The sequence below is a fragment of the Miniopterus schreibersii genome (assembly GCF_964146895.1).
Source record: "Miniopterus schreibersii genome assembly, chromosome: 10".
NCBI classification, from domain to species: Eukaryota; Metazoa; Chordata; class Mammalia; order Chiroptera; family Miniopteridae; genus Miniopterus; species Miniopterus schreibersii.
The window spans coordinates 48,924,230-48,951,730 of record NC_138110.1 but is presented as its reverse complement, the minus strand read 5'-3'; the positions used below and the strand labels follow the sequence as shown (position 1 = coordinate 48,951,730).

At 39.5% G+C, this 27,501-nt stretch overlaps 1 protein-coding gene across 1 annotated transcript in view; it reads left to right on the top strand.

Annotated features, from left to right (window-relative positions):
• Nucleotides 1-27,158, top strand: part of TXNRD3 (thioredoxin reductase 3) — a 35,979-nt gene extending 8,821 nt beyond the window's left edge. The window contains exons 4-16 of the mRNA XM_081149945.1: nt 47-151; nt 388-460; nt 1,917-2,036; nt 6,036-6,178; nt 7,579-7,694; nt 8,671-8,896; nt 10,057-10,149; nt 12,703-12,779; nt 13,358-13,514; nt 17,372-17,479; nt 21,043-21,138; nt 23,244-23,378; nt 23,584-27,158. Coding sequence (XP_081006071.1) covers nt 47-151; nt 388-460; nt 1,917-2,036; nt 6,036-6,178; nt 7,579-7,694; nt 8,671-8,896; nt 10,057-10,149; nt 12,703-12,779; nt 13,358-13,514; nt 17,372-17,479; nt 21,043-21,138; nt 23,244-23,378; nt 23,584-23,646 — 1,512 coding nt within the window. The 3' untranslated portion in view covers nt 23,647-27,158. The remainder of the gene's footprint in view (nt 1-46; nt 152-387; nt 461-1,916; nt 2,037-6,035; nt 6,179-7,578; nt 7,695-8,670; nt 8,897-10,056; nt 10,150-12,702; nt 12,780-13,357; nt 13,515-17,371; nt 17,480-21,042; nt 21,139-23,243; nt 23,379-23,583) is intronic.
• The last annotated feature ends 343 nt before the right edge of the window (nt 27,159-27,501 follow it).

Below are 27,501 nucleotides of genomic sequence, written 5' to 3'. Positions count from 1 at the left end.
TTTTAAAACAAGTCATACCATTTTCTCTCCTTTCATGAAACCATAGGCACATCAGAGTGGTTTGTTACAGAAGCTTCTTCAGAGAGATGCGGCATATGATTATGACCTCATAGTCATCGGTGGTGGTTCTGGTGGTCTTGCATGTGCTCAGGTATGAAAGAAATGAAACTTGAAGATAATTTCCCTGATGATTGCCATAAGAATTTCTTTTGATACTTAAAAAAAAGCCAATCTTGATGTTATAGCCTAAGCTTTTATTGTAATAGCTGGTTTAATAAAGTGAAAGACTATGTTATGACACAAACACAGCCTTTTTATTTAGGGAATAGAAAAATTGGGGGAGTGTCAGGAAATGACAAGGTCTTTTTATTTCTCTTTTTTCCCTAGGAAGCTGCCATTTTGGGAAAGAAAGTAATGGTGCTAGATTTTGTGGTCCCGTCACCTCAGGGTACATCCTGGGGTAAGATGTTTTTCTTTGTTGTTCTCTGCTCTTCACATACATTTTTGGCTTTGTTTAATCTCATTTAATCCTCACAACAATCTCAGGAGGTATAACTAGCCTGGTCCGTAGGTGAGGAAATGGTCTCAGTGAGGTGAAGTAACTGGCCTAAGACCATCTCATAGTTAACAACTGCTGATTTGGAAAGGTAACATCAAAATAATTAGGGAAGATTTTGCAAAAGAAAATTCCATGACCTAGTATTCCAACACTTTTGCCATAATAATTTTTGCACACACGCATTAATATTTTCACATAGTTGTGGTTGTACTGTGGACTGTGTCATGCTCACTTAAGTTTGCTGTAATATTTTTTTTGTTTCTGCATTGATTTCATAACTGACTTTCATGGCTACATGATGGTCAGTTGAATAGTGTACGTGTGATCATTCCAGTCAGTTTAATGAAGTGCACAGTGAGCTTCCAGGCCTGTGACTTTGTTATAGATGAGAGTGCTCACCTTTCCATTTCTTTTCACTGTAAAATAGAACACATAGAGTTTGTGCTGGATATTTTTTGTTTGTGCTTCAAATCCATTCATCATGGTCTCTACCATGCTCTATGTCACAGAAGGCTGATGAATTGGTATCCTTACCCTCTGGCTTCTGGCTGGGCTTGGCCAGTTGGGGTAATGGGAGGAGAGCAAAAGGAGGGAGGAGAATGGAGTTGGGGGGGGGTCCTCATTTTCTTGGCTCCCTCCCTGCTGGTTGCTGCAAGCTGTGGCTCCATCCCCTATGGAAGGCCACAGCCCCTCTTTGGTCTGTGGAACCTGCTTGGTGTGCTTACCCCTTCGTGAGGGGTTGATGATGAGCCTACTGTTAATAGTTTTTACTATTTTTCTGTCCCTCCTTGCTTTGCTTGCCCACACCCCAGTACTAATTTCTCTATAAACTTTCTCTAGTTACCCAGCTTGAGACTGTCATCTGTTTCCTGCCAGAACCCTGACAAAATATGAAAAATATTTTTAAAAATTCAAAATTACTCAAAAAATTATAGCTAAGAATTTCATATTAGTAAAGCTAATTTACCTTGCAGTGGACCTACTATTGGCTCAGAGGAGTCAGAGTTACAAAGAGTAAAGTCTGGGAGCTGGAGTTCTGGCCATTGGTGTGGTATATAAGTAATCTAATACAGTTCTGATCCCTTTGTAGGTCACTCAAGTGAAAGTTTTGAACAGTGTCCCCAGAAAACTATTCAAATGCACATCCACATTTTTGCTCATCCTTGGGCCTCCTTCACAGACCTGTGATTAAAAAGTTTGGATTAATCATTTGCATATTATTGTGGGCTATGATGTTGACCCCACAACCATTTGAATTTGTCATTTCCACATTTTAATAACACTGACTCTGCACGTGTGTAAAACCACACACACACAGACACACATGAAGCATTAAAGCTATTCTTTTCTTTCTCAGGTCTTGGTGGTACTTGTGTAAATGTAGGTTGTGTTCCTAAGAAACTGATGCATCAAGCTGCCCTTTTGGGGCAGGCATTAAGTGACTCAAGGAAATTTGGCTGGGAGTATAATCAACAAGGTGAGTAATAGTATATAAAAATAAAGATTGGGAGAAAAGAAGAAAGAATGGATTTCTTAGAGAGAATTAATATTTGTTTTTTTCTTTTGTTTTCTTATAATATGTCTTTATTGATTTCAGAGAGAGGAAGGGAGAGGGAGAGAGAGAGTGTGAAACATTAATGATGAGTCATTGATTGGCTGCCTCCTGCACGCCCCCTACTGGGGGTCAAGCCTGCAGTCTTGGCATGTATCCTGACCAGGAATTGAACCATGATCTCCTGGATCATAGGTCAGTGCTCAACCGCTGAGCCACACCGGTTGGACTATTTGTGTTTCTATAGCTGAGTTTAAAATTTGTTTAGCCCGGCCGGCGTGGCTCAGCGGTTGAGCGTCGACCGAGGATCCAGGCGATCGGGGTTCGATTCCCGGTCAGGGCACATGCCCAGGTTGCGGGCTCGATCCCCAGTTGGGGGCATGCAGGAGGCAGCCGATCAGTGACTCATCATTGATGTTTCTATCTCTCTCTCTCCCTCTCCCTTTCTCTCTCTGAAATCAATAAAGATATATTTAAAAAATAAATAAAACATACACTTTAAAATTTGTTTAATAAGTGTTCATTAGGAATCTCCTGTGTGTCAGTCACAGACAAAGAACTCAGAGAAGGTCAAGTAAACCTGGCTTGGCTCTCATGGGCCTTACTGCCTAGGAGGGCATTGTTGCAGCTATAGCACATTCTAAACCCTTAGTAGAATGTGAGGGAGATATCCCTATTTTCAGATTTCTTTCAAGTATAAAGAAACTAGAATGGCAAGGGTCAATATTTAGATCTTTTCCCATTATTGTGATAACACTTTGTTTTATCATTGGTTATGTGTGTCTTTAGTTAATGAAAGATGGATAACAAATTCATCCAATAAGCACTTACTGGTTAGGCTTTGAGGATATAGATATGAGGAAAATACAACTCCTGCCCTTAAGCAGCACATAGTGTACTTGAAAAGGAGAGAGGCCATTCAGTGCACTATAATTTATGGTGCAGTTTTGAGCATCAGCTTGAGGGGCACTTAATGTAGCCTTTAGGGTTGGAGATGGGGTAGTGACCTGCATCTTGAGCTGCATCTTGAAGGTGACAGGGAAGTAGGACATTTAAGACAGGAAGCAGTTTGACCCAAAACTATGGAGATATGAGAAAACAGGAAGTATTGGGGGTGGGGTAGGTAAGTGATGGACTGGAATAAAGAATGGGGGAGGGATGTTGGTAGAAATGAGATTACAGAGGTAAGCAGGTCACAAAGGCTCTGAAATGCTGTTTTGAGGAATTAAAGTTTATCCCAAAGATAGCAAGAACTGTTGAGGAGTTTCAGCAGGAGAGGGGCATGAACCACAGTTTGGGTTCTGGATCCCTCTGATGGCATCAAGGAATTTAGAAAGCTAGAAGTGAGATGGGGAGCTATTGCATAACCCAGAGGAGAAATGATGAGGCCTGGACAAAGACAGTAAAGTCAACTGGAGAGAATGGGAGATGTATTTAGAGGATTTAAGGCATGAGATTCACAGGCTAGATGTGCAATTCTGATCTTGTATCATTAGAATAATGTGGAGTTAAAAAAAATTACAATAATTTGTCTCTTTCCCCAGAGATTTTTGACATGATGATACAGAAAAATAGTGTAAAAATAGAAAACTGTAGTCCATAGAGGTGCCAAAACTCTAGAAAAAGCATTAGCAAATCCTCTAGCATTCTACTAAAAGAATGCACTGCAACTTAATGAGGATTCATTCTGAGGATGCAAGAATGAGTCAACATTTAGGAAATCGTGGTAGAATACATAAAATTCACATGTTGACCTGGATTTCAGCTGCAAGGGCATTTGATAAAAATCTCACATCCATTATTGCTTTTAAAAAAACCACACCTGTTAGTGAAATAAGCAAAGAAATGGACACTTCCTTTACATGATGAAGAAAAATCAGAAGCAGATATTTAATGGAGAAAATTTTGAGGCATTTACATTAAAGTCAAGAATAAGACACAGCTGCACACTTCCACTGCTAATATCCGCATTGTCCTGGTGCTTCTGCCAATGTACGAAATGGAAGAATAGATAAGAAAAAGTGCACACATTTAAAAAGAAGGAAGAATGAGATTTTGTAAATTTAAAATATGAATTACATACAATATACCTAGAATGTACAAGATACTGAATTAAAAATATTAAAATTAGCAAGAGTTCAGTAAGTTGCTTGTTAATGTGCAAAAATCAATAGCTTTCTTACATATCAGCAATACTGTTAAATGGATAATGGAAAATTGCAACAAAAATGGTAGAATAATATGGAATAAATTTCATCAGAAATGTACAAAATATATAAGAAAAGAATGTACAAGCATAAAAAATATACTGTAATTTTGGAGGGGATCAATATTTCGAAGCCATTATCTCAAACTTAATTTGTAAATTCTATATAAGTCTGTGAAAATAGCAAAAGTTTTCTTTTTAGCGCTAACAGATTATTCTAAAGTTCTTACTGAAAAGTACGTAAGGATAGCTAATCTTTGAGAATGTGTAGAGAATGACTTTTCTCATTAGTATTTAAAATTATGATACAGTTACAGGACTATACAGATTAATAAAATAGTAGAGCAAGTGGTTCCAAAATGCCAGTTCATGGACTTGACATATTAAAATCTCCTGAGGGAACTTTTTAACTGTATGGGTTCTGAGATCTTGCTCCTGATTGCATAGGTTTGAGGTGGGTCCTAGAATCTGTACATTTTAACATGATTCCCAGGGGTCCTGATGTGCAGCCATGTGTGGGAACCTCTAATACAGAATGTCTTTTACAACAAGGATATGAAGTTGAACTTAACTGACAAAGTCCTTGGGATAAATGCTTCCTTAAGGGTTGGAAGAATAGCTTTTCCAGTTCTTGAGGGAGTGAGGCAGAGTTATCTTAGGATATGAGGGTATGTGCCATTGTGGAAAGGGTCATCACTGCTGGGTCGTAACCTCCTGGGATCATGGGGTGGACGTCGGGTAATGTAGTAACCAGAATCACCCTCTGGATTGCAAAGTCCTATTTGACTTTGTTATACACTGGCATCCTAGAAAGGGTGATGTGACTTCTGGGACATAATCGTGTACATTGGCTAAGCCTTTCTGCACTGTGACTTCTTTCCCTTGCCTGCATTGTAATGTCCCATGTCCCTGGTGATTAGTGATGGGGCCTTTCTTCATAGTGCTAGATGGGGTGAGTCTCCAAATATGACCAGAGGGTGAACCCTCAGTTGGCTGGGTTTGTCTTCAGGGATCTCATGTAGGTTGATGGGAGCCCCAGGCTGGCTTCTGTGTCTTATAAACATGGTGATGCATGGAGACAGCGTCTCCTTTGGGAACCAGCATCAGCAAGTAAGGTGAATGCCTAGAAATAAGATGCAGGGATGATGAGAAATCTAATTTCACAAACTCCCATCCCAACTTCAAAAAGAAGTGGGTAAACATTTTAATACAAATGGTTGCAACAGTGAAGACTAGCCTCATTTATTCATATCATAAAACCACCGCCAGGTGAACCAAATGGGAGTAGCCTAGCCTGTCTGGGGAGGTGAATATGCAGTGCTCGCTGACATGAGCTTTGCTTCCCTTCACATGCAGAAGGCCATGTGCAACAGGCCCGCAGTGTGAAAATGTCCTTGGTGCTCCCGAGTAGAGATGATCTTCTTGCCTCATAACTTTGCATGCATGGCCGTAAGAGAGCTAGTTTTCCCCATTCTGTCCTCCATGGACTTTTTTCCAGCTTTATTGTTTTCAGAACTATGCTTTTTTGCATGTTTCGTAATATAAAAGAGGAAGAAGTATAGACCATAACTGGTATAAAAGAGGTTTAGGTTGCTAATTATCTTTTGTTCATTTTTTGATTTTTAAAGCAATATATCATGTGGCTGATGTGGTTGTGTATAATTTACCATTTACAGTAAGATTCACTCTATGACTTCACCCTGGTTACTTATTTTCAGTGAAGCACAACTGGGAGACCATGGCAGAAGCTATTCAAAACCACATTGGCTCTCTAAATTGGAGCTATGGGATGTCTTTGAGGGAGAAGGCTGTGGCCTATGTAAATTCCTATGGAGAATTTGTTGAACACCATAAAATAAAGGTACTCTTTGAATATTTTGTCTTGTTTATTGCTTTTCCTTTACTACTGCTTATACTTGCCTTGAACTAAAGTTCCATGTCCATGTTAAGGACTGTAGCTAATGCATGCTAGGTTGTGTGTGCACCTGTATTTCCTCCATTGTTAGTGCATTTCACATGCCTGGATGAATTAGAAATTGCCTTTTAAAGAACTCTTAAAGTTATTTGCCTTTTGGTTTCATTGCCATCTTGCAAGAGAAAATGTTTAAACAGTAAAAAAATCAAAATTTTAGTAGTGTTAAGTTATTTTTAAAAATGAAACCTTAATTAGAATGTTAGTATATATTATTCATAAAAGTATTAATAAAAATAGCATAAGAATTAGTGTATTTTATAAATTTATTTTTGTAACGTTTCTGTATTATAAGGTCAGTGTGTAAGGAAAATGAGACCATTTTGATGAACACAAAACTTTCAATAATCAAATATCATCCTCAACACCTCATTTGTTTTTGTACTCTGCTTTTGTAGCACAGTGTGCAATGATCTGACAGGATTGGAGGGTATTTTGTAGTCATTTCTTGTTTCTAGAAAGGTGTGAGGTGGTCTTTTTACAGCTACCCCTTTAGAGCTGTACATGGGCTGATTTGAATTGCATCATTCACATGAAATACAAGCCAGTCAGTTTTAGTTCTCAAACCATCATGGGTGGTCTGGTTGGTTGAATAAGCCGAGCATTCCCAGCCAGACCTACCTCTCCTATGCTTCCTTATTTAGTGATACCAGTGTCTTTTCAGTTACTCCAGCACGAAACTTCAGGTTCCTCCCACTTCACCCTCACAGCTTGCGCTTGTTTGTCTGCTGCAGAGCCCTGTCTCCAGGCTGCCCTCTCTGTATCCCACGGAAACCACCCCCTTGTTAAAGGCTTTCATAGCTTTTTGAATTTTTAAAATGTGAATTTATTTATGATTTACTAGTATAATTGAAAATAAGCAATGAACAACCTTTGTTAATACTCCATAGCCAACTTTTCCTCTGACACATAACCTCTCCTGTCACTTCTTGCCACTTGCTGTTCCCCAGACTCCAGCTGCTTTCAGGCCTGTGCATTTTTATGTACTGTTCTCCCTTTAGGTTTCCATTTTTCTAAAATTTTTTCACTTTTCTCATCTCCACTTAAAATGTTACCACCTGTGAAGCCATTCTTGCCTAGCTTTCCAGTCCCCTACTCCACTCCCTTCTGGTATTTTGGTTAATATTTTGTAAAGACATCTATTTTCTGTGGTGGTGCTTATCACACTGAATTATTTTTGCTATTTCTGTTGATGGGAAGCTCCATAGAGGGTGGTAACTAGGTTGTCCATAGTGTCTGGTACTTTGTAGTGTTGATTGAAAAGTGAAGTTTACTTTTCTTTTTTCAAGGCAACCAATAGAAAAGGACAGGAGACTTATTATACTGCTGAAAAATTTGTCATAGCAACAGGTGAAAGGCCACGGTATTTAGGAATCCAAGGAGATAAAGAATACTGTATTACTAGGTAAGTTTAAATAGGCCACTTAACTGAATTGTATTGTGTTTGTGTTTCCAGTTTATTCCCTGCCTATTTCACAAAGATTTGAATTGATGAATAAAGGCACATATATACAATGGAAGAAGCTACATAGTTAACAGTGGAGCAAAGAGAAAATAAGGTTAGGTAAATAATACGGTCAAATTTACTCACAAAAATATGCTGTATGTTTCTAGGTTATTGCTCTGGGAATTTGCCTCAACTTCCGAAAGGCCAAAGAGAAGAAGCCAATACAATTAGCTTTAGGTCTTAGTGCCTAATATAATAACAAGTCAGCTGATCAGGAGAATTGTGGCTATTCCTAATACTAAGGTTTAATAGAGATCTCCCCTGGATGGTTATACAGAGGTCAGTGTATAATGTAGTTCAGTGACTTTCCAGCTTTTTTTTTTTTTTAAATATATCTTTATTGATTTCAGAGAGAGGAAAGGAGAGGGAGAGAGAGACATAGAAACATCAATGATGAGAGAGTCATTGATCAAGCCCGCAACCCAGGCGTGTGCCCTAACCGGGAATTGAACCCCTATCGCCTGGATCCTAGGTTGACGTTCAACCGCAGAGCCACACCTGGCTGGGCTCCAGCTTTTTTGACCAGATGCACATTAAGAAATAAATTTTTTGTTGTGCTGTTACTCAGGTGAACACACACACGTATCCAAAACAAACAAAATAATATTTTTCTTATCACATATAATGTAGTCTAATGTTTTCTCTTCTGTTTTTTAAAAAACTTTGCTTGTGATCCACTAATTTGATTTTGAAAAAATGAGGGCTACTTCTTTCTCCATAGGAGAAACTATTACAAACTCCTAAAGGCTGTTTCTTCTAGTGTTTCTTCATTCAAGCCCCAAATTGCAATTCAGCCCACAAAAGACCATTGAAACCTAAGTAACCCATTTCATTTTTATTGCCTAGTATTCTTTTTCTTATTTTTATTTTTCAGTGATGACCTTTTTTCTCTGCCTTACTGCCCTGGCAAAACATTAGTAGTCGGGGCATCCTATGTGGCTCTGGAATGTGCAGGATTTCTTGCTGGTATTGGCTTAGATGTCACAGTTATGGTGCGGTCAATCCTTCTTCGTGGCTTTGATCAAGAAATCGCAGAGAAAGTGGGTTCCTATATGGAACAACATGGTGTTAAGTTCTTAAGAAAATTTATACCTGTGATGGTGAGTCTGAATGACATTTGGAATTCCTTTTATTTTCTTTTTTCTCTCTTTAACTTTTTATTTTACCCCTCCTTCATTTTATTAAATAAATTGGCCTGCACTCAGTAGGAAACCTTGAAGATAGTGTTCCCACCTGGAATCCACAAAACTAGCCCCCATTTGTCCCTGTCTTCTCCTCCTCTGATAATGGAGGTGCCCTTGCTCCTCTCAGCTTGGATTTCCTCTTCTCTCACTGTTTCCCTCACCTCTCAGCTTTTCAGGGACATCCCATCTTCAGCTGATTGTCTTCTTTTTTTCCTCTACAGGCCTCTCAGTGTCTCTCATCTTTTAACAGATGAGCTCTCCCTTCCCTCTCTGCCTTTCTGGCTGGGTCCCCATTTTTCTTTTTCCCTTTACAAGAAAACTTCTGTTCACGCTACTTCTCATTTCTTACCTTATTTCCCACTGCCTCAGACTCAGCTGCTTCCCTTTCTGCCACCCCTTTGAAACTGCTTGTCACATTCTGTATCCCTGTTGTCAAAGCCAGTGGTTACATCTCTGCCCTTATCTTACTGGGCCCCTGGCAGCATTCGGTGAAGTTGACATTCTTTCCATTTGAAGCATACTCCTTTCTCTACTCCGGCCCCACATGTGGTCCTGTGGTTCCACATGTACTCAACTTGTAAATATCAGAACACCTGGTCCCTCTTCATTTCTCTGCCCTCTTTACCTGGGCAGTCTTCTTTAGACCCACACTTTAACTTAATGCTGGTGGCTCTCAGATTTATATATCCTGCTCAGGCATCTGTCCTGAACTCCATACTCATTTGTGCAACTGCCTACTGAATATCTCCACTTGAATTCCTCAATGCATTTCAAATTTAATGACAAAAATTAAACTCTTGATTTTCTACCTAAATGTATTCCCTTGCTAATCTTTCTGGCCTATCATTAAATGATACTACAGTCCACACAATGTAAGCCAACACCTTAGTAAGCATCCCTTCATTCTTCCTTTTATGCTACCTCCAACTAATACATTAACTTAGTTCTACCTCCAAATTGTATCTTGTGGCACACATATACACACATGTAAACACCTACACAGATGTGTACACCCTAGGACCCATTTATTTTCTGTCCCCTTTAGATCGAATCATTACATTGTTTATCCTCACTAGATTCAACAGTTGGAGAAAGGTTTACCTGGAAAGCTGAAAGTAGTGGCTAAATCCACGGAAGGACCAGAAACTATTGAAGGAGTGTATAACACAGTAAGTTTTTATTTTATAAGCAGTAAGTGGTTGAACACACTCATAAATTAGCACAGAAGAAGCTTATGGGAAAATTATACCAGGCTTAACTTTTTTGGATTCTTTGTAAGAGTATAGTAAATATGGAAGGTAGGTAGTTGGCCTGTTGACATTTTTTTTTTTAATCCTCGAGGATATTTTTTTTATTTTCAGAGAGAATATGGAAGGGAGAGAGGGAGAGAGAGGAACATCTATGTGAGAGACATATCGATTGGTTTCCTCCCGCGCATGCCCTGACCAAGGCCGGGGATCGAGCCTGCAACCAAGGTACATGCCCTTGACTAGAGTCAAACTCAAGATCCTTCAGTCCTTGAGCCAATCCTCTGACCACTGAGCCAAGCTGGCTAGGGTGGTCTGTTGACATTTGATAATGGTATATGAAGAATACCATGCTAAAATACATGTATATGTGTAACTATGCATAGAATAAAATCTGGAAGCAGATATATCTGACTGTTATTAGTATTTAGTTCAGGGGCATTAGATACCTTATACATTTCTGCATTTGAATAGTTTTGCAATAAACATTGAATCTTTTATAATAAAAATAATAAATATATTTTTATTTTTAAAAAACAAACAGTATGAAACATCCAAAAAATGTGAATAGTCCATGGACTGCTTTGGATGGCAACAATTCTAATTCAAATTGCTGATGTTTGGATGCCAACATTTCTTTTGTAAACTGTAGTTTGTAGCTTTAACACAAACTATACATTTATGTTTTATATACTTTTATATACTTTTTTTAGTTAAAAAAGGAAATGTAGAGAGTCAACAAAATAAAAAATATATTAGAAAATAAAAGGTCTTACTTGATAATTTATTCTTAGATTCTTTTGAATTTTCTTTGTACATATTCATATTTGTAAATAACAGTTTTGTTTCCTCTTTTCCACTCTCTTCCTCGTTACTTCTTTTTCATGCATAAGTACACTAGCTAGGACCTCCAGTACATTGTTAACCAGAAATGGCTATGGTGGCCATTCTTGTCTTGTTCTCAATATCAAAGGAAAGTTTTCTGTGTTTCATTATTTAAGAATGTTTTCTGCCTGATCAGTGTGGCTCAGTGGTTGAGCGTCAACCCATGAACCAGGAGGTCACAGTTTGATTCCTGGTCAGGGTACATGCCTGGGTTGTGGGCTCGATTCCAGGGAGTGTGCAGGAGGCAGCTGATCAATGATTCTCTCTCATCATTGATGTTTTTCTCTCTCTCCCTTTCCCTTCCTCTGTCTGAGATCAATAAAAAATATTTAAAAAAAAAAATGCTTTTTCCATATCTATTGGGATGATTAAGTTGTTTTCTTCTTTATTCTGTTAAAATGGTGAATTACATTGATTGTTTTTTGCATGTTAAACCAAATTTTTATTTTGGGGACAAACTGGTCCCAAATTTGGTCATGATCAGTTATCTTTTTTATATATTGTTATATTTGAATTTTGCATTTGTGTTCATGAGGATATTGACTTATAATTTTATTTAAATATTCTTGTTTGATTTTGGTACCAGATATTTATGCTGGCCTTATAAACAGGAGTTGGGAAGGCTCCCTTCTCTTTTTTCTGGAAGAGTTTGTGTACCACCAGTTTTATTTTTTACTTATGTGTTCATTAGACTTTACAAGTGAAGTCATCTGGATCTGGAGTTAATTAATGGGAAGTTTACAAATTGTGAATTCAGTTTCCTTAATGAGTATAGGATGTATTAGTCAACTAGGGCTGCCATAACAAAATACTACAGATAGGGTGGTTTAGGCAAAGGAAATTTAGTTTCTTACAGTTCTGGAGGCTGGAAGTCTGAGACCAAGGTGTTGGTAGAGTGGTTTCTTCTAGTCTTCTCTCCTTGGTTTGCAGGTGGTTGGTTGCCTTCTCTCTGTGTCTTCACGTAATTGCTCCTCAGTCTGTGCTGTGTGTGCTAATAAGAACACTAGTCATATTGGATTAGGGCCTACCCTAATGGCCTCATTTTTCCTTAATTACCTCTTTAAAGGTCCTGTCTCCTAATCAGTCACATTTTGAGGTATTGGGGATTAGGACTTCAACACATGAATTGGGGGGCATAATTCAGCACATAACAAAGGGTTATTCAGATTTGTGTGTACGTTTGGTAAATTGTGTCTTCCAAGAAGTCTATTTTGGGCATGTACTATACTGTATGTTTGAAAGTTACTAAGAGAGTAGATCTTACAAATTCTCATCAAAACATAAAATTTGGAACTGTGTGGTGATGGATGTTAACTAGACTTACTGTGGTGATCATTGCACAATATATACAAATATCTAATGATTTTGTTATATATCTGAAGCTAGTATGTTATATATCAATTATACCTCAATTAAAAATGCATTTTGACCTCAAAAAAAAAGGACTCTATTTTATCTAAGCTGTCAAATTTATTGGCATAGGGCATTCACAATAGGTATTAGTATTTTAATGTCTGAAAGATCTATAGTGATGTTCCCACTCATTCCTGATATTGATAATTTGTGTTTTTGATCTCTCTCTAAATATAGGTTTTGTTAGCAATTGGTCGTGATTCCTCTACAAGGAAAATAGGCTTGGAGAAGATTGGTGTCAAAATCAATGAGAAGTATGTATATGTGGGATCATTTCTCTGTTGATGCACAAAGCAAAATGTTTCTACAGATCACCTCTTAAAATTCTCATTTAATTACTAAGGTGCAAAATTTTAATGCTTTAAATTTATATTATAGGAAGTACTGTCCCAGCTCTGTGTTATCAATTTTTTCATTAATCAATCAGTAACTGTTGTGTGCCTTAAAGAGCTCATGCATGATTTAAAAAAAAAAAAAAAAAGGTGGAAATGTATTCACCTACTATCTGATTTAGAGTGAATTTTATGTCCTTGGTCAGGCAAGGAGAAAAATATCAAAGCTCTAAGTGCAATTCTTGGGGGAAATTTGGGAATATCCTCAACATCCAAAAAACAAGCATGGTTTCATCAACTAGCAAGGTGTTTTCTTTTGGAGCTACAGATACCTTTGTTATTGTAAGCTATTGGTCTTATAGGCAGGTAATGATGTCAGGTGCATGAGTTCTTAGAGGGAAGTCTTTTCTCTATGCACTTAGTTCTGTTAGAATAGTGTTAGTCATCCAGCAGTACAGAGTTAGTCATAATATATATTTTTTCCTTTCAAAATCTAATAGGACTGGCAAGATACCAGTAAATGACATGGAACAGACCAATGTGCCCTATGTTTACGCTGTTGGGGATGTTCTGGAAGGTAAACTTGAGCTCACTCCTGTTGCCATACAGGCAGGCAAGCTGTTGGCTCGAAGACTTTTTGGGGGTCGTTTAGAAAAGGTAAGTTTTTTACTGTTTTGTTTTTTGTTTTTAATATAATCTTTATTGATTATAGAAGGGAGAGGGAGAGAGAGAGTTGAAACATCAATGATGAGAGAATCATCATTGATTGGCTGCCTCCTGCATGCCCCAGACTGGGGATCGAGCCCACAACCTGGGCATGTGCCCTGACCAGGAATAGAACGGAGATCTCCTGGATCCTAGGTCAGTGCTCAGTCACTGAGCCATGTCCGGCCGGGCCTTACTGTTGTTTTTGAGGTAATATGTAAATAAAAATTATGACTTTAAGAAAATCAATACAAATAAAGTGTGTGTGCTTGTTTTGCAAGTAAAGGGTTCTTCCCAAATAAATCATTTGCAGTTGATTTATTATTTACTAATGGTTTTCAAAAATATTTTTTTAATATCTGTATGTGTAAGGTGTTGTGCTGGGTAATATACAAAGGATTGGCACGGTTCCAGTGCCAAGGGGCTTACTAGGTTGATGGAGGTCATGAATAAGAGGAGAAGCAATTAATTCTTACTGAAGAGATCAGTAGAGGCCTCCCAGGTGGACAGTGGCACTGTCTCAGAGTAGGAGGGACACTCAGAGTGGATCAGGATGCTGGCCCTGGCTTCAGTGCCTGCTTAGTGTGTTAACCTGGACAAGCCATTTCACTTCTCTTCACCTCAGTTTCACCATCTGCAAAGCTGATGGTGTGAATCAGGTGATTTCTACAGTCTCCTCCACCTTTCATAGTCTTTGATTAAAGATCTGGGATGGGCTTTGTAGGATGAGCAATCTAAAATTGAGGAAGCAAAGGGCTCTTTTGATAAGTAGATAATTCAAAGAAAAGCCCAGAGCTCGGCAGTGCTTGGCTTTTTCAAGGACTGTGAGCAGTCTCAGGAGTCCCCAGCTGGGGTAGGCCATACTCTGCTCCATCAGGAGCACTGTGGGCGTGTGGAGGTGTTGGTGGATGACGAGTGACTGAGGAGGTGGTTTTCCCAGGTGGGCGTCAGGAATGCTAACCATTCTGTTACACACAAAGAATTGTCTTAGCCACAATTCTTACAACATTTCGAGGTAGATGCAGGCAGAGCGATTGGTGATAGAGGAGTACAACTGGAAATGAGGCTGGAAAATTGATTTGGTACCAGGTCATCAGAAATCTGTGATGTGGCAGTAAAGAATCAGTAGGGCCTTCTCTAGGCAGTGGGAGCTGTTGAAGATCTTTATTTTCCCCAGCGTTTCATTTAGAAAGATGTCAAACCACAGAAAGAACAGTAGCAATCACCCATATTATCCTTTCACTCAGATTTCCCAGTTATTAACACTTTGCCATTTTTGTTCTCTCCTTTTCTGAAGATGTGTGTATGTGTGTGTATACAATGCATGCAAATTTTTATATGCTGAGCTATTTGAAATAAGTGGCAGATATCAATGATGTTTTCCTCCTGAATACTTCAACACGTATCTCCTAAGAACAAGGATATTCACCCACATAACCACAATTCCATTACTGTAGCTGAGAATTCAACAACAATGCAGTAATAATTCACATTTCCTCAGTTGTTCATTAGTACATATACATGTGTTTTGATTCACACAGTACATGCTCTTCTGTAGTCCTAAGTCTTTTAACCTGCTATGGCCCTCTGCCTTGATTCAGCTGTTTGTTTGCTTGTTTTACTTTTTATGACTGACTTTTGATGAATCCAGGCTACTTTTCTTATAGAATGTGTCTTGTAGAATGTCTCACATTCTGAATTTCTCTGATTGTTTTTGCATGATTAGGTTAAGGTGAAAAGTTTTGGGGCATCCCATATTCTTCATAAGGGATGCAGGTGCCTTGTAAGGTTGTGAATGAAGACCTTGTACACGTGTGGGGACATGGCACTGCTGACGTTAATGGGTGGGGCCAGGAATGCTAAATGTACAAAGAAGAATCATCCCATCCAAAGTGCAACAGCATTTCAAGATGTGTGGAAGCAGAATAGTTGCCTAATGCTTTAAGAAGTCAGTCGTGGTGGCTGTCAGGTAGAGAGATTAGAAGACACACCAGTGTGTGTGTGTAAAAAGAGAGGGTAAAGGTACAGGACTGAAAGGAAGGCTACAGGTAGGGCAAGATGAAGTCAAGTTCAAGTGGAGGAGATAGTATAAGATGTGGAAAGAGTGTTTTAGATGAAAGGGAGGAAAGTTGAGGAATTACCTGTTGATTTTTCTTCATTGATACGAAACAGGAGACAGAGGCATCTGTTGAGGATGAGGCTTCCACTATAAGCCATGGGATATGGGACCAGCTGCTGGTCAATTAATGGACTAATGGGCATTTGATGGCCTAAGAAGAGCCAGAAAACCAGGCAGTCCACGTGGTTATGTGATTTTCTCTATCCATGTTGGAAAAAAGAACACAAATGCTTCATGATTTGCCATTAGCAAATGTAAAATGGAATGAGAGCGTAATTTAAGTTAAAGACTCTAGGCTGATGCGTATGGTACACAAATCCCTCATTGATGGAAGTGTACCTGTGATGTTTTGATGTGTTTTTCTTTTTGGGTAAAATACAAAGTCACTCAACCTAGGCAGACTGAAGGAGTTTCCATAAGGATGAAACAGATGAGTAAGTCACATTGCAGTGACTTAGAACAAGGACCGTGCTAGTGCTGGGCCTCACTGCAGATGGAGCAGGGCCGGGCATGGGTGTCACAGCGGCTCTGGGGCCCTGTACCTGGATGGGGGCTTCACAGGATGCCCTTCCATTAGCCTAACTTGGCCACAACTCTGTTTTTTCCTGTCACACGCCACCTGGAGTATCCTCTCTTGCTCCTGGTTCATTTTCCTAGAAAAGAAACAATTGATGAAGCCAACCTTTTTTTGCATAGGTAACTGGCCAGCTTATAGATTACCTTTCTTTGGGTTAGATGTCACCCCTGACCCAATAAGCTGTAACTTGTTCTCTGGGGTTTGGGGGACATGTTGTGCTCTGGGCAGTGTCACCCCCTTGAGGGCTATGGATGGGCAGACACAGAGATGTTCATCCCTGGTTATACCCTCCATTCTTTCTCTGACCCTGTACACTGTTTTCTCACCACACACACACTTGTGATGATGCTTGTGCCAACATGTTCCAACTCTTCTTCACATCGTCACAAACACACTGTCTTCTCTAGGCAGGGATGCCACTTGCCCTGGAGCTCGCTTTCCCATGGGCAGATGCATGGAGCTGCTGGAAGATTTTATGTAGGGTCCAGAGTCTGCAGTCTTCCTGTGCTGTATTTCAGTCAGATAAGGGCTCTGAGGGGTTCCTTGGTAACCATGGGACTCATGCAGTCCTGGTCCCCAAGTACATATGTGTACTTGACTGTCCCCTTGACTGTCCAGGGCAGCCACTCAGCCCTACACTATTGAGCTGCTGCTTTGCTCACCATCTCAGGACAGCATTAAATGAAAAGGCCAAGGGTGGTCTAAGCTTCAGGTGGAATAGTGTAATCCTCTGTCATCTGGTAGAGGTGCTTCAGAAAAGTAGGGTCCACACGGGAATGGAAGGAGAAAATTTTAGAAAGTGTCTGTAGGGGCCACAAAGTGCAGCACCTCCTCCTGTACTGAGTGGTTTGCAGACCAGAAGTCTGAGGATAGGGCACTGGGAGAGCTAGTCCTGGTCGTCAGTCACTGGCCAGCGTGTGGCCTCTGCCCTGTAGTCGGGCTCGCCCCATCCATCCCCTTTAGTGTAACTTAGAATTCCCTGAAGTGATGATGTGTCAGAATCAGTTACACTGAACTGGACTGACTTAGTTCCCTTTTATAAATGTATGCGATAGAGATTTTTGCTGTAAAAAAATGTGTCACAAAATAACATGTACTTTGTTTATCTTTCAGTGTGATTATGTTAATGTTCCAACTACAGTGTTTACTCCCCTGGAATATGGCTGCTGTGGATTATCTGAAGAGAAAGCTATTGAAATATATAAAAAAGAGAATTTAGAAGTAAGATTGTGTTTTGTTTACTTTTTAAGAATCTTTAGAATCAGCTGTCTTCTCAGTCATTTTTTTATATTGTCATTTTGCAAGTTGTTATAATGGTTATATTATAGGAAATCATCCTGTTTTAGGAAAATTAGATTAAATAATTTGAACCCTGTCTCTCTTGCAAACTAATAATAATATAGTTGGGGGAAGAGAGATGTATAAGGTATGCATTAGGACTTTTGAATTACAAGTAACAAATATCTACTTGATTAAGCTTACATAAGGAAGCACAAGTTATTATGAGATCTTTTGGGAATTCAGGAAGGTCTCAAGGCCTTAGGACGGGCTAAGAACCAGGAATTGGAAGACTGTCTCACTTTTTTCTTTTACTTGCTTGGGGTTTGTGTGTGCACATGCAGTTCATTCCTCTGTTCCTGCAATTAGACCTTATTTGCTCCTGGAATGCTCATAGCAGCCAAAATATGGCCTTTCTTTTGCTCCCCAAGTTTATCTGATATTTCTGGTCTTAAGAGGAACTGATTGACTTACTGTTTCTTAGTCTTAGTTCTGAACTGGTCTGAGTTGGGTCAACCATCTAACCACTTCCATTTGGTATGATGGTAGCAAGACTCATGGAATGTCAACATGGCTCTGGGAACCTTCACTGTCGATGGACTCTAGGTGGGGAAGATGGGCAGGTCCCAAGGTTTTTGTGGGCTGTGGGCCATTCAGACTCTGACAGAGGTGTCCACACATTTTGTTCCCACCTCCCCTTCACCACTGTCCCTTTTAAATACAACCACCTTATAAATATTCTCTTACATTTTGGTGGGTGGCTTGAGTGTCTTTTTTCTGCACACCCTCCCAACATAGTAGGGATAGGGAGAGAAAAAAAGAGTTAGAGGATTATTACTACTTGAGGTTTTAAGCAATAGAGGTGAAATTTCAGTTCTCTCCCTCAAAGACAATTTCTTACTGGGAATTTCTTTAAACCATAGCACTGATATTTCCTAGTTAAATGGCCTAATGACTTTCTGAAACTCTTACTTACACTTCTGGTGTTGGGAAATGTATGATTAAAACTTTATAATGTTATTTTAGGTGGTTGCTTTCAGTGAGACATTTACATTATAAAGGACATTGGTCAGTGTTTATGATGATCTTGTGATAATGAGTCATCCTTTTTTTTTTTTAAATATATCTTTTTTTTTTTTTAAGCATATCTTTATTGATTTCAGAGAGAGGAAAGGAGAGGGGGAGAGAGAGAGAGAAACATCAATGATGAGAGAGTCATTGATCGGCTGCCTCCTGCACGCCCCCTACTGGGGATTGAGCCTGCAACCCGGGCATGTGCCCTGACTGGGAATCGAACCCTGGTTGCCTGGATCCTAGGTCGACGCTCAACTGCTGAGCCACTCCTGGCCGGGCAAGCCAACCTTTCTGCAATGGTGAATGTTCACTTGGGTGTTGGAAAATTGATGGTAACAATTATGGATTTAACACTTTGTTGTAAGACTTTTTTATATTAATGAGAATTAGGATAGACATGCAGGAAGGATGTAGAAGGCCATATCCTAGTTAAAAAAATACCTTTATAGGTAAAAAGTTTCCCAGGTTTGTGGGATTTCTTTAAGGTCTTCATCCTAAGGTTCATTGCAGCTCAACTCACGTACTTTATATATTTATTTATTTATTTCACTTGACAGAATTGAAAATTTGATGTATTAGTATTTTTTTAAATTCCTGTTAAAAAGAAATTGGAGGAAGTCTCTCAAAAATACATGTACGATATTTTTTAAGTGAGGAAATCAAGGTAAAAAGAGAATGTAGAAAAAATAAGATGATGTTAGAAAAAAAATTAATTTGTTGGTTCACAAAATCAATGCTATAAAGTCTTACAGTCCTGCTTTAGGATTATGCCGAAAATTGAATTTAACCCCTAAGCTTCCTACTACCTGTCTAGAAGAGGGAGAATTGAGAGATATATTTCTTAATGTTCTTATAAAAGGGGCATTGAGGTATGGTGAATAATACCTTTAAAATACATCATTAGTAAATACAGTAATGGATTTTACAGGAGTGTTTATTAGATCCAGAACTGCAGTCCCATGACACAATGCCACAGCACAGTATAATAAAAAAGCAATTCCTAAAGGGGCCAAAATAGGGCTGTGCTCTCTGTTGTCCTGACTTAATACAAAGTTTTAGAGTACAGGCAGACCTCAGAGATATTGAGGGTTTAGTTCCAGAACACTGCAAGAAAGAGAGTGTTGCAACAAAGTGAGTCACATGAATTTTTTTGGTTTCTCAGTGCATATAAAAGTTATGTTTATACTGTAGTCTATTAAGTGTGCAATAGTATTTGTATCTTAGGGAATAGGGAGGCCCAAGGAGAGGGAGAGATGGGGGAACACCCACTTAGTGGAGCAGTGAGAACACACACATTTATCAATTAAGTTTGCCATCTTATATGGGTGTGGTTCATGGCGCTCCAAAACAATTACAATAGTAACATCAAAGATCACTGTTCACACATCCACATCACCATAAAAAACATAATAATAATGAAAAAGTTCTAAATATTTCAAGAATTTCCAAAATGTAACACAGAGACCAAGGAGTAAATGCTGTTGGAAAAATGGCACTGATAGACTTGCTCTTCCCAGGGTTGCCACAAACCTTAAGTAAAATAATGCAATATGTGTGAAGCACAATGAAGTGAAGCACAGCAAAACGAGTGTGCCTGTACAGTTGAGCAAAATAATCTCGCTGCGGCTTCCTAGCATCACAAGATTGTGTCTTACCACTTGTAGCTAGCCTAGGGAAAGATCAAAATTCAAATTCTGAAGTACCGTTTCTACTAAAAGCATATCACTTTCACACCATCATAAAGTCAGAAAATCGTAAGTTGAACCATTTTAACTCGGGGACCATCTGTAGTTTAGAATTCGTTTCTTTATCCTGGCACCAAACATTAATCTGTTGCCTTCTGTATGGAGAGATGAGGAGGAACAACATTGGGAAAATGTAGCTGCTGTGAGCAGGATGGAGGTCACATTGTGTTTTGCTCTGGGTCTTAGATGATTGTGCCAGATTGAGGAGCCCGAGTGGTATATTTGGGGTGCTGGGGTGAAGGCTTTAAAGTAGCATAGGTAATGTTCTTAGTATCTTTTAATGGGGTTGAACTGTTTTATCTCTTCTGCTTTTCCTAGATCTGGATTGAAAATGAACCTTGGAGGCAAGTTATGAACTTGTCACAGCAGGATCTAAGTATTTATCTTTTCAATTCACACACAGCCTAGTTCATTGCCTCGGATGGCAATACTCTATAAATGTTTGAAAACTGAATTTAGTTAATAGATTTTTTTTTTTTTGGCATAACAATAGAGCAAAACAAAGGTCAGCACACTTGTTCAGGTGGTATTTTAGGAGCTCTGGTTACATAAAGTTGGGATTGTGGAACTTTAAATTTCTGAAAGCTGGTATAGAGATTATCGTGTTTATATAATTAAAGAGTATACCAAGGAGTGATTTTCATATATACTAATCTCGGCCTCTTTCTCTCTCTCCTTGTCTTCCAGGTATATCATACTTTGTTCTGGCCTCTTGAATGGACAGTAGCCGGCAGAGACAACAATACTTGTTATGCAAAGATAATTTGCAATAAATTGGACAATGTACGTAATATGATGGGAAGCTGAAATGCTATAATTTTAAAATGTAGCTTTTATTCTAGTATTTGGGTTTTTACAGTCTCTTTAAAGGTAGTTTTCAAGGAAAGGCATAAATCCTTCAAATTATTACCCAGGTAATGCTTTTGCAGGGGTTGAACAAGTGATAGATTGTAATTGAGGGTTACCAGTACCTTCTCAAAATAATCATTGAAAGTTGTCTCTTCCCAGACCTAACTCGGCAGTTTAGAGCTAGATCATCTGAAAATTTTGATCATCAACTAATAAAATGTAAGGTGTATGTCTGTGTGCGTTTTGTCAAGTGAATGTGTATCACAAACCTTTTTCAAGGAGATGCTTACACAAAGTGAAAACTGTAATTAATGAACTAATGCCTAATGAAGCCATTCATTAAAGAAGAATCAGTGGAGGGGACAGTCCACTGTTGGAGGCTTCTGCCTTCCCTGTTATTGAGGTGAGCATGAAACTGATAACAGATGCCCTGATTATTGGAGTTTAAAGCACAGTTTATTTAGGACTGGTTTTATAAAGAACACTGAGGGTAGAAGAAGGCAGTGTTAGCACTTGGGTGCCTCCCTTTTAAAGAGTTCATAACTTATCTGGGGAGATAAAACATAAAATTAGGTACATATGAACAGCAACAGCTAACATGTAAAGTTGACAGTAATCTGAGGTTACTGTCATGAAGTTGTGAGTGCCTTTCCAAAAGGAGCAGGCAGAGACTGCACGGAGGCCCCTAACGTGAGCAGGATCCCCATGTGCCCCCCACACATGTGCTCACTGTCATCAGTAGAGCTTATTAATTTCTTTTACTCCTGTCCAAATTTCTGTTTCTAGTGGACCATCCTACTATGTATTTTACTGTGGCTATGTGGTAAAAATTGTGCATTAGGTTTTCCCTCTCACAGAGCCTGCCTTCATTTTCATTTTTAAATGGGGGTTTTCATCAGATGTTTTTACTCTGTCTGGGTTGCCTGCCTTTTCCCAGTTTGCTGTATGTACAATGCACCGCCTCAGAGATTCCATTTCAGTCTCCTTTTGTGGGGCCCTGGGAACTCCACGTTTCACCCAGAGCCCCTGTGGCCAGTGACTGTCCTTGGAGAAACACTGCTCCCGGAGCTCTCCATTTCAGCACCCACCAGTTGATGTGGATGAGTTAGCTGCTTTGAACCATTGTTCTTTCTCTAGAATGTGAGGAGGCAAAAACTTCCGCCAGCTTCAAGATCTCTGATGCCCTTTCTCTCTATCTGTTGTACACTTTTACTATTGAAGATCAAAACAATAATAGAGTCTGATGAAAAAACACGGACAAAAGGACAGCCTAAATGCAGTGTACCTTGGAAAGACACTGAATCTTTTTAAAAAATATATTTTTATTGATTTTTTTAGAGAGAGAGAGAAACATCAATGTGAGAGTGAAACATGGATTGGCTGCCTCCTTCATGCCCCCTTCTGGGGATTGAGCCTGCAACCTGGGCATGTGCCCTAACTGAGAATTGAACTGGCAACCTTTCAGTGCATAGGACAGTTTCCAACCAACTGAGCCACACCGGCTGGGGCTATACTGTGAATCTTGCTTTCTATCTCAGTGGTCTGCTCATCACATGTGCCTTGCACCTACCAACATGTAATCCTAGGGAAATGCCTTGCCCACCAGCTACTCCTTGATCTTCCCTTAGTTATGTTGGGAGCCAGGCTACTTGCTTCCTGGACCAGGAATCACTGCAGTGCCAGTGAGACCTACTGCCTTAGAATTATTCCAGTGTTGGACTTTAATTCAGATTTGTATGTTGTTTAGCACTATCTCAACATAGTTCAAACATTTCTACCATACAAACTAATGAGCTTCATGTAGTGGGTAAGTTGCTTGTTTCTAGTAAATCTGAGTGCAGATTACTCTGGATGTACATTTATTGGCTCATTTAACAGATTCGTACAGTGGCTCAGTTTCATGGTAATGTTCTATGCTGAGTTCAACATTGGTTCTTGTAGTAGATGCTGTCAGTTTGAACTGTGAACTTGCAATGATTAGATTCCTATTTAGATCATTAACCTACTGGGCTTCCCTTTGTTTTGTTTCTCTATTAAAGAACCGGGTGATAGGATTTCACATTCTTGGGCCGAATGCCGGTGAGGTTACTCAAGGATTTGCAGCTGCAATGAAATGTGGGCTCACGAAGCAGCTACTTGATGGCACCATTGGAATTCACCCTACATGTGGTGAGGTACAGAAACAGGAGTTTTTTTAAGTTGACTTCAGTGGGTTTAGTTTGAAAAACTGTTATTGAAGCACATTGTCAAAGTTTTTCTATTAGTAACTACTATGCATATTTTAAAGGAGAATAGATGTAATGTTCAGAATGTGTTTTCTTAAAGCAGTACTGAAATATTTTTGGCTAAACACAAATTTATTTTCTTCCTTTCGAACAGGTATTCACCACTTTGGAAATAACAAAGTCATCGGGACTTGACTTCTCCCAGAAAGGTTGCTGAGGCTAGACCCGCTGCTATCTAGTCTCCCTTGTCTACTCCCATTTCTTTCAAAGATAACGCTCTCAGATCAAGTGCGTGGGGCCCAGTGCAGGGCTTTCTTCACAGCACGCAGATGAGAACATAGACAAGGAGACAGGCAGCAGCGGGTGTCTGCTCAGCAGTCTCAGCTGACTGGTAGAGGCAGTTACGCTGCTTCCTTGACGTCTTAGCTCGGAACCTCCATGTGAAGTGAGCTAAGACCGATGTTCTTTCAAGTCAGAACTGAGCTTTTAATCACATAACTAATCTAAATCAATTTTTCTGGTTGCAAGGGTTTTTATCTCCTTGCTTTTGTTGTTTCTATGAAAATATTTTCTCAGTTATGAAACTATAAAATGGCGATCTTCCAATGGCGTGGAATTCACATGTGGTCATTGGTGAGTAGTGCCTGTGGAAATGCCCTCAAGTAGCTGGCTGCAGAGGACTGGGGCACATTAGTAGAAAGTTGCACACACTAAATAGAGTTTAGTAAGCTGTTTTCTCCTTTGAGTACATTTTTACCCACTGCTGGGAACATACCTCACGCTTCACTCTCTCCTGGTTTCCTGATGGTAACCACGTGGGAGCCATTTTCCCCTTAGTGTCTCTAGACTGAGCAGACTATCTCATGTCAGAGAGAGATGCTTGTAATTCTTTTTCATGTTATTAAGAGTAATATTAAAAAGTTTTCTGTACTGTATTTAACTTTAAAATGACTCAGTCTGCAATCTATTTAATTACAGTCAAATGAACAGGTGATATTAGGAAATTCCATTTGAATTTATACGCCTGTCAGCATCTAAAAGGCCCTTGCAGTGGGAGGCCTATCCCAGTCCTTGGAAAACCTTGTTTTCTTAAGGAACATAGCACACAGCAGCCTAACTCAAGGCTCTTTTAGATAGCACTTGCTCTCTTGAGCAGTGCACTAGCCATTAACCCACTGCCGTAGGATTGAGTAGTTCTATGGTCAGAATTCTAAGAATATGTTTTAAGAGAAAAAAATCTAAGCCAATAAACAATTGGGAACTCCTTCTGTAGAGGGGACATTTTGCTGCCCTCTCTGGAGGCAGAGAGTGGAGTGGGAATAGGGACCCAAAGATTAACTGACATGGAATCCCATTATTGAGTTGCTTTTTTATTGGGTAAAGTAAAATATAAATATAACTGTCAAAAAAGTGAGGCAGGGTATGATAACTGCTATAACTGATGTGGAACATTGTAGTGGGAAAGGGGAAGATGTTATTTCCATTGGATGTGAGGTAGGGGTGGGATAATTGAACAGAGTTTACTGAAAACAGCTACATTGCAACTGATCTTGAGGGATGACTAGGGTTTCAAAGATACGGAGAAGGCTCCGAATGATACTTTCAATAAATTCAGCTAAAATACTAGATAAAATAATTTAAAAATTTTCTTCCTGAATTGCTGAGCCACATGCACATACACAATTAAATGTTTCCAGAACCCCAAATGAAATGAAACCAGGAAGCATAGAAGTCTTTAGTCTGCTTTGCATTGGGCATAGGACACTAACCTAGAGCCCAGCCTACCCAGGTCGACTTTCTAATAAGATCTGTGTGTAAAGCTGGGACCCCAATGGGCTATTACCGCCAGTGGAAGGGTGATTAAAATGCACTTTGCTTCATAGAAAGAGGCAGCAAAGAAAGTTTTTAAAATACGTTTTTATTGATTTTGGAGAGAGGAAGAGAGGGAGAGAGACAAACATCAATGATGAGAGAGTCATTGATCAGCTGCCTCCTGCATGCCCCATACTGGGGATTGAGCCTGCAACCCGGGCATGTGCCCTGACTGGGAATCGAACCGTGACCTCCTGGTTCATAGGTCGATGTTCAACCACTGAGCCATGCCGGCCACGTGCAGCAAAGAAATTTGCCGGTCTCCTCACTGGTGTGGGTGGGAGAAAATAATCCACCCAAAGAATCTGTAACCACTATGCAGGTTATAGGCCATTGGAATGGCTGGTTATGTTCCCTTAGTAAGAAGGAGGGAAGACTTGGATACAAACTTGTCTGTAACTGGCTCCCCCAAACCCTTCTCCCCGCTCCCTGCCCCTCCTTACTTTACCTCTTTCTCTACCTTTCTCTCTTCTCTCCTGGAGTAAAGACGAGCTCTATAGAATGGTGCGAGATCCACTTTACCTGGAGGATACACCTTGTATAGATATAATAGTATAACAGATGCATATAGATCTACAAGAAAATACTAACATCCTCCATTATAGTACAGATTTTAATGTACCTCACTAATTTATTAGATCAAACACAAAAAATATCAGTAAAGATACAGTTTTGAATAGCACAATTTACAAACTCAGTTTAATGAACTTCTAAAGAAGACTATTTAACATAAATAGTTACTCATTGCAAGTGCACATGGAATATTTATGAAATTTTGCCAACTCAGCAAATTTCAAAAGACTGGTATCATATGGAGATTTTAGCTGTAGGACTAACACTAAGAACCCAGAGACCTTACAATCCATACAGTATGATGAAAGTGGAGTATGGAGTATTGTGAGGTGAGTGAGGGGTTAATGGGAGCTCAAGCTAGAAAGAGGAGGGTTAGAGCCAGGAACCAGTCACAAGAATCAGGGAATTGTGGAAAGCTCCTGGACTTTGAAGAATAATAGACTTGCGAATGCCCAGTCCCATGACTTACTAGATGTATGAAAAAATAAATTGTTTAACTTTTTCTATTCATTTATTAAGTGTTGACAGTATTGGGTGTTTCACAGACTTATAACAATTGAATATTTATTAAGCTTCCAACTGTAATATAGCATATTGGTGTAGAGTATCTTGGCTTCCACTATGATGAGTAGGAGCCTTATTTAAGGAAAGCTCTTACAGACACACAACAGTATAGCCAATAGATAGATAAAGAGACCTATTGACAAATCTGTGCTTTGGTAGACATCACTATAATAGGCCGCCTCTGAGTTGAGCCCCAGGTTGGATTCTCCAACTATGGGTAGTCACATCCTTGTATAGTCCCCTCCTGTAATGTACCAAGGTTGGTCTGTGTGACCAGTACATGTGGCAGAAGTGATGGTTTCTCACTTCTAAGATTATTGTTATCAAAGGACTGCAGCTGAAGTTTTGGTCACTCTCATGCACTCTCTTGGATCACATGTTCTGGGAGAAGAGAGCTGCCATATCATGAAGACTCTCAGGAATCCTATGGAGAGGCCCAGATGATGAGGAACTGAAGTCTCCAGCCAACAAGAAAAAACTGAGGTCTGTCAGTATCTATGTGAATGAGCTCAGAAGTGAATATTTCCCCAGTCAAGCCTTCCCCTAGCCAGTAGCTTGACTGCAATCAAGACTCTGTGGACCAGAATAATCCAGTTAGGCCACTCCCAGATTCCTGACCATCAGAAACTGGGATAATATTTTTCAAGCTATTATGTTTTAGAGTAATTTGTTGCACAATAATATGTTCATGGAAAATTAGTACAAATTTTATCAGGTAACTATGTCTTGGGTTCTTTTCCCAGGGCAGACAAACCTTGTGCAGATTTGGGATCTCATCAAAAAGGGATTAGAGCTCAGACTTGGCAGGGAAGCTTTAGGGGCCTTAGTGGAGAACATTCTGAATATGTGGTCTTGGGCTTTGGCTTTGGTGGTTTCCTGCTGAACTTTCTTGGAGCACCCATGATTGTCAAAGCTCATGAAAGACTGGGAAACTGTTCAGCTTAGCAAGGGAGAGTAGTACCTTTAGTCTCACCTCAGATAGGAGTTAGGGAAGGTACTTACTGTATTTAAGAGTATTGGAGGGGAGGGGCTAGGGTTAGTCAAGGGGTGGTTATTTGGCAGA